The sequence below is a fragment of the Vicia villosa genome, unplaced genomic scaffold (genome assembly GCF_029867415.1).
Source record: "Vicia villosa cultivar HV-30 ecotype Madison, WI unplaced genomic scaffold, Vvil1.0 ctg.001554F_1_1, whole genome shotgun sequence".
NCBI classification, from domain to species: domain Eukaryota; kingdom Viridiplantae; phylum Streptophyta; class Magnoliopsida; order Fabales; family Fabaceae; genus Vicia; species Vicia villosa.
This window is the reverse complement of record NW_026705662.1, coordinates 67396-74989: the sequence shown is the minus strand read 5'-3', so window position 1 is coordinate 74989 and position 7594 is coordinate 67396. Positions and strand designations below refer to the sequence as shown.

General features: G+C 24.4%; 2 protein-coding genes across 2 annotated transcripts; both read right to left on the bottom strand.

Annotated features, from left to right (window-relative positions):
* Positions 1-1397: 1397 nt before the first annotated feature.
* LOC131635806 (WUSCHEL-related homeobox 13-like) lies at positions 1398-2092 on the bottom strand. The gene is made up of 2 exons (XM_058906451.1): positions 1936-2092; positions 1398-1819 (listed from the first exon to the last, which is right to left on the bottom strand). Exons 1-2 carry the CDS (start codon positions 2090-2092, stop codon positions 1398-1400), a joined length of 579 nt encoding a protein of 192 aa, XP_058762434.1.
* A 2760-nt stretch (positions 2093-4852) lies between these two features.
* Positions 4853-5800, bottom strand: LOC131635805 (uncharacterized). Its single transcript, XM_058906450.1, has one exon. It carries the CDS (start codon positions 5798-5800, stop codon positions 4853-4855), a length of 948 nt encoding a protein of 315 aa, XP_058762433.1.
* Positions 5801-7594: the final 1794 nt, after the last annotated feature.

Sequence of the window (7594 nt, the reverse complement as noted above, 5' to 3'; positions counted from 1 at the left end):
ATGTATTATTTTTAGTGATGAAACCTACGATTTATAAAAGAATACACTTTTTTTTGTCAAAAAAAAAAAATACATATCATTAATAATATATTTTCTGATTTATTAAACATAACAAGAATGGAAATAAATTAAGAAGAGAAGAGAAAACTTAATGAAATTGTTCATTTTTTTTTTTCATTTGAAAAAAAAAGCTGTTCTCCACTTCTACGATTTTCGGTGGGATGGAGAAATTAAGAAAAAATATAGTAGTTTTTGAATATAAAATATTTGGTTATTAGTTTTTTCTAAAATTACATAATTAAATTAAAAGAGAATGTAAAGTAATAGATTTTAAGATTTAGGTGGTTATGAAAGGATTTTTGATAAAAAAATTATGATGACCAAATCAAAAGATAATTTGAAGTAGTAATTAATTTTAAAGTTCACACAATAATCAAATCAAATCCAAAATGAATTCATAATATTATTATTATTATTATTATTATTATTATTATTATTATTATTATTATTAGGGTCATGCTAACATGTGCCCTAAGGGCACATGTTAAGCATACTATAATTAAAAAAATTTAAATATAATTAAGTACAATAAAGTCATATTTAAAGTTTCGATACATTGAATGCACAAATGCACAAATTCTAAGAAAAAATTTATATAAATATATCATTAACTTGTGCCTTTGGGGCACATGTTAGCTTTTCCCTTATTATTATTATTATTAGGGATAGGATCAAATGACAATAAGGTGTCAAAGTTTAATTTGACACCAAAATCTCAACCGTTAAAAGAATTGATCTAACGGTGATAAATAAAATAAAATAATAATAAAAAAACACATAGCATATTTTTCTCCTAAAAAATAGGCTATTTAGTATCACCGTTAAATCAATTCTTTTAACGGTTGAGATTTGGTGTCAAATTAAACTTTAACACCTTGGTGTCATTTGATCCTATCCCTTATTATTATTATTATTATTATTATTATTATTTTTTATAATAATCACTACGATTTTTTCGAATCGTTATATTTTATTGAAAAACAATATGATTAGTTTATTAGGATAGTAAATATAAAATTTAAATTTAATTTTTTATATATAAAAAGCTTAGATAATAAAATATTTAATATGATTATTATAACAATAACTATTCAATATTATTGACTAAAGATATGGATAATGAATATATAATAATGAAAGGAAAAACGAGCATCACATTGGCCTAATTAATATATTAAGCTAAAAGATTAAAAATACTATAATAAAAAATTTGAGCTTGAGATATTATTAGAAGTAAAAATAATAAAAAATTATTCATAATATTTAAAATAAATTAACAAATGCGGGATCAAAGTTTCTATAGGATTTCATGAAAATCAAGCATAAGATCATAATTTTTAGAATATCGCAAAACTGTCATCTATTTCTGGATTAAAGTACGGTAAAAAGTCAGAATCCAGTTGAGTGTTTTGGTGACCTAAATTTTCTTTAGGTAAGGCCGCAAGCTCATCCGGTTCAATCATCTTACCTTTGGAATCAATTGTAGTTTCTACTTTTGATTTTGCATCAACACTACTATACTTCTTTTCCCTAGCACGTCTATTCTGAAACCAATTATATACATTGCTCTCAGAAATTTTCCCATACTTGCTTAAATCAATGGTTATCTTCTTTATGATTTCCTTATTTGGAGGCTTCCTCGGATTAGCTGCATATATTTGCTCCAAAGCTTGAATTTGTGGAGTTGTTGCTTTCCAACGCTGCCTAAAACTTAATTTGTCGATCAATTTTGAGTCACAAAACATTCTCACCCCAACATCTGACAATCAAAACGAAACATAAACTCATTTATAATAATTAAAATTTGATAAAAGCGTACTCTTTCAAAACGAAAAGAGTACTCTTTCTAATAGCAATAAAAGCGTTCAAACTTACCATTAGTGAGATGTTGGCGAGCAGAAGAGTGTTTGTGTTTATGAATGAGTAATTCAGAGATGTATGCGTAAACTGCAATTTGTTTTCGAAGAGTTTCGACTTGTTCATCGGTCATTCCAAACTTCACATTAGAACCATGAATTCCAAAATTCTCCATCTCTTTATATTTCTACAAAATCATTATTTGTTGTTATTTTCAATTTACTCAAGAAAAAAAGGTAAGTAAAGAACTAATAAAACCTTAAACCATTAATTAACATGAAGATACTATTTTGGGAGAAAAGAAAAGTTGATAATGTAGAGAAAAGGAATGTATACTTACATGAGAGAAGAAAGAAATAGTGATGTCAACTGATTTATGAATAGAGGTAGGGGATTTTTATATTCTCAATTTTGTGAAAATCTTTTATAAATTGAATATTTTATGAATTTGATTTGATTTGTGAAAATCTTTTACAAATTGAATATTTTATGAATTTGATTTGCTTTTAATTTTAAAAAATCTATTTTTTATTATTATTTGAAAAAGAGAAGATAATGAATCAAATCAATGGATTTAATTTATTATTGAGAAGTTATTTCTTAAATATTAAATGTTGTAGGATTTGCATATAAATAATTTTATTAAAAGTTGTATCAAAGAGTTTAATTTTAGGTGCTATGTCATATTTAGATCTAAATAAAAGTTATAAATTAATTAAACAAATTCAAAATCACAAGGCAACTAAATATTTTTAAAGCTTTTTTATAAACTTGGTTTAAATTTGATAAAACTATGAACTTTTTTACAAAATTAAAATAAGCATAATTATTTATATTTGAATACTTTTTTTTATTTTAAAAAAATAATTGATTGTATTCAATAATGTTAATTTTTTTAGTATATTATATTTCTATTAGTTAATCATATCTTTTCATATTATTCAATAATGTTAATTGGGAGTATATATGCAAAATTTGTATCAATTATTTTAGTTAACCATATCTTTCTATTTAATATTTAATATAATTTTTTAAATTGTAATTTTCATATTTAAAAATGAATCTAAATTTTGATTGTTGTTAATCGTACCTATTATTCCATAATTGATAATTGTTATTCAATAATGTTAATTGATAGTATTTATGCAACATTTTGTATCATTCTATTAGTTAATCATATATTTATATTATCAATATTTAATAACTTTTTTTTTTAAATTATAAGTTTGACATTAAAAAATGAATCTAAATTTTATTAAAGTGGATTGAATATCATCATATTTTTCTATCGAGTCATTTAAATCCAATTAAACTAACTATCCATATTTTTAAAATTTCACCTAATTATATTTTAGGGTTAATAGTAATTCACCCATGTAAATGAGTGTGTTTCGGTTTACCTTCCACCGTTGTTAAAGGCAAATTTTAACAACGTTTTTTTTGAAAAAATGGCTGTCAAAAAGTAGGGAAGAAAAAAAGCAAAATTTGCAAACAATACAAGGGGGATTAATTACTATTAACCTATATTTTATCTCAAAATCAAATTAAAATTCTTAGTTGCCCCTGTTCTATCCCAAAGAATTTTTTTAGTGGAATCTCTTCAATTTTGGCTCTGTTTGGTAAAAATAGCAGTTGACTGATAAGCTAGCTTATAGCTAATAGCTTATGGCTGATGGCTGATGACTGATAGCTTATAGCTTATAGCTGATGACTGATAACTTATAGTTGATAAGCTGATTGAAGTGTTTGGTAAAATTAGCGGTTCAACTAGCTGATTAATTAAAATGACATAAAGGACATTTAATATATAATTATTTTATTTTAAACTAAAATAAATTATAGAGGGTAAAAGTGGATTTTAGTTAAAATAATAAGGGTAAAAATGGAAGAAAAAATGTTAAGCTATAAGCTATAAGCTAAAACGCTATTTGAAATAGCGTCTGAAAAATAAGCTATAAGCTAGTAAAATAAGCTATAAGCTCGTAATGAAAAGACCGTTACCAAACAGGTCTTTTATTGTTATATGAGCTTATAAGCTATAAGCTATAAGACATAAGCTCAAAAAGTGGCATGCCAAATAGAGCCATATCTATTAGAGTAGGTTGACTTACTACTTTTATTTTTAATTTAAATATTTTAAATTTCTTGAATATAAATATATTATTTTAAAATAAAAAGATATGCATATAAATAAAACTACTCCGTTATACTTGGAAAATAAAAAATATGGAAGTAATATATATATATATATATATATATATATATATATATATATATATATATATATATATATATATATATATCAATTAGTATGACTTTTGAAAATTTAGTTCCAATTTATATATTTAAAATGTAAAAATAAATTTATGGTAACCAGCGTTTGTGCCAACTTATAAATTTCCAAAATAAAAATTGATTAAAAAACCTTTAATTTATTTTTTAAATAACATTTTCTTTTAAATAAATATTAAAACTTTTGAAGATTTTTATTTTCAATTTTTTTCTATCTGTTGAAATTAAAGTGATTTAAAAAAATATTATTGAAAAACTTTTTCCTATACATAATTTTTTAATAAAACTTTAATTTTAGTCACTGTACTCTGCAACAAAAACAAAACTAATATTATTATATTTTTTACTTAATTATAATTCTGATTTCATAACTTTTTCATCTTATGCGACGAGGAAATGACATTTGATCTCAAGTATGCTCAATTTTTGGAAATCTCATGAAGGCCTCGAGATAGATGAATTTTTCAATATATATGGAAGCAGTATAAAGACGTAGCTAAATTAATTTATTCATTGTCAATAATAAAAAAAACATAATTACATTATGAATCAATTTCTAAAATTGCAAAATCAACATAAAAAAAATATAAGATTGAGTAATTAATAAAAAAAATGATATTAAAGGAGATGACTTCTTTTTGCCTTAAATCACTGTTGGTAGAGATTTAACTGAAATTTGACTCTTCTCGCAAAATATAGCTTCACATATATCAACAATTCCTCTGTCTTCATTCTCAAAATTGACATTACGAATTTCCTTCGTATCAACATTATAAGATCTCACCTTATCAAACATTTTTAGAAGAAGCTCTCTTCCCTTCCAAAATACTAATGGAACACAAGGTGAACTATTCTCTATAGTTCGAACTTTGGTCCAACAAGAATCCACATTACCACCTCCATTCTTCGCCCAAATATCAAAGTTCGAATTTTGATCACAACAATTACGACAAACCAATGTTATACATTCATTCAAAACACCCAAATATCTTCCACTTGAAGTACTAATATCAACATCTTTTGGCAATGCCACCTTGTTAAGAAACCCACCTCCCACATCCAATGTAACAATTGTTGTACTCAAGCCTTTAACCATTCCCCACCAATAATAAACCCCTCTACAATGCATTGCAAAAGAAGAAGTTTCAAACTCACAACTCCATGGGTTGGCACTTTCAATTATTCTCCAAGAATCACTTCTTAAATCATATTCTTCAACAATATAGTTCTTACAACGGCATTTGTGGTAGCTAATCCACATCCTAACAACCTTAATTAAATCTTTGTTTCTATGATCATGTCCCATTCCAACTCCTAGTATCATGCCATCTTTTGTTTTTATGGCCAAAGATGACGATGGAAGAAGCCTCGTCTCCTTTGTTGTAGGGTTGCATAGAAAAACATCTCTTCCACAAGAAAAATCAGTATACAAACATATTAAACCGTTACAAGAATTGGAAATAATATGATGGGAGAGATTTGGAAAAGATGTAGAAACTTGCTTTGGAGAAGAGCCACTTTCCAAAGAAAATAGTTGGTGATTATATGGGGTTAACCAAAGTCGTAAAAGCAAATAACAATTTTGATCCATGAGAAATTATGATTAATTTCTTTAAGAAAACAAACCAAGATGTGTAATGTTCTTAACCCTAATTTTCTTTTAAATACTATTCTATTCTAGACTAATTATTGATATTGTTTTGAGTTATCAATGATATATCTTTCTCAAGCATATAAATAAAATCAATTTTGGATTATGTTATTAGACTTAGATTTTTGGTAAAGATACTAATATTTAGAAATATATTCATGGAAATTTTTATATGTAATAAATATAGAAATAAAGTTTTAAATTATTTTGATGATTTGATTATTATTTACTTTTGTTTTTAATTTTTTTGTTGATTTGATTATTATTAATAAATAATCAAATCCATCGATTTGATTTAATTTAATTTTTTTTACATCATATATCATTAAATTTGATTCATATAAAATTTCACCTAAATTTTTTAATAGAATAATAGAAGAATCCAAAGATTTTAATTTAATAAACAAATCTTATTTATTATAAATAGAGCAAATCAAATCCACACGTCTTGTTAAACCCTTTTAAAATAATAGTCTCCGTCTATCTCAATTTATATGAGACTGATCAAGAATTCTAATATATCTATCCTAAAAATATAAACCTTAAGTATTTTTTGTTTTTGTTTTTGTGTATTAATGTTATTGATTAATAATTAGTTTGGTTTCAACATTTTTTAATTATTACCTTTTCTTTACATTATTAGTTCATATTAGATTTGCTAAGATTAATTACAAAATAATCTTCAATTTAATCTAAAAATTTAAATTAGAATTATATTTAAAAAAAACACAATTTTGAAAATCTGATTTAATTTAATTATTTAAAAAGGTAAAAATAATAAAATTAAGGGTTAATAAACTTTTTCGTCCCTTTAAATATTTCAAATTTTGTTTTTAGTCCCTCCAAATTTTCCCTTCAAGAAATCGTCCCTTCAAAATTTTTCTTCCAAACAATTGGTCCCTAACGTCAAATTTCGTAGCTAATCGGTGGCTAAAGTCGTAGCTAATCTCTAGCAAATTTGACGTTAGGGACCAATAGTTTAGACGAAAATTTTTGAAGCGACGATTTCTTAAAGGAAAATTTTGGAGGGACTAAAAACGAAATTTGCAATATTTAGAGGGACCAAAAAGTTCATTAACCCTAAAATTAATAATAATGAATTTAAATAACAAAAAAGTTCAAAGAACACTACAAGAAAATCAACAATTAGCTACGAAATAAACAATAGTTATTTCGTAGCTAATCTCAATTAAATTATGTTAGTTGGAGATTTATTATGGATTAACCACAATATAGGCCGTAGCATGGATTGAGTGACTAATTATCTTGGTCAAAATTTACTGGCAAAATTCAATATAATTTTAAAAAACTTCTAGCTAAACCACAACTAAAAGATGGCAAAATGTCGGCCTTAATTTTATGTTTCTCAGCTATACAGCTGCAATATAGCCCCAAAAATATCCTAATAAATCTCAAGCTAATGTTTAAAGTAAATTTGATGCCTATTTTAATCTTATATTTATCATTATTTCTAATCAAACTAATCATAGTAGATCAAATAATTTTATTTATAATCAATTCTAATAAATAGTAGTTAGGCTAGATTGTAAATAATTATAGAGCAATGTTATATAGTAAGAATTATTTGAATAAGAAATACAAGAATGAACAATTGTCATTTTAGAGAATAATTTTAAATTAATTTTAAATTTAATTTATTTTTTAATACGGATCATGGGGTAGTGGTAATGAATGGTTAAGATTTAATTCTTGTCTTTCTTGCTTTCATACTTT

Bases quoted from the DNA above. Each gene is read 5' to 3' on its own strand.
- LOC131635806 (XM_058906451.1), bottom strand. From the start codon at position 2,092: ATGGAGAATTTTGGAATTCATGGTTCTAATGTGAAGTTTGGAATGACC. The intron at 1,820-1,935 runs GTAAGTTTGAAC...TTTGATTGTCAG, and splicing joins TCGCCAACATCTCACTAATG to ATGTTGGGGTGAGAATGTTT.
- LOC131635805 (XM_058906450.1), bottom strand. From the start codon at position 5,800: ATGGATCAAAATTGTTATTTGCTTTTACGACTTTGGTTAACCCCATAT.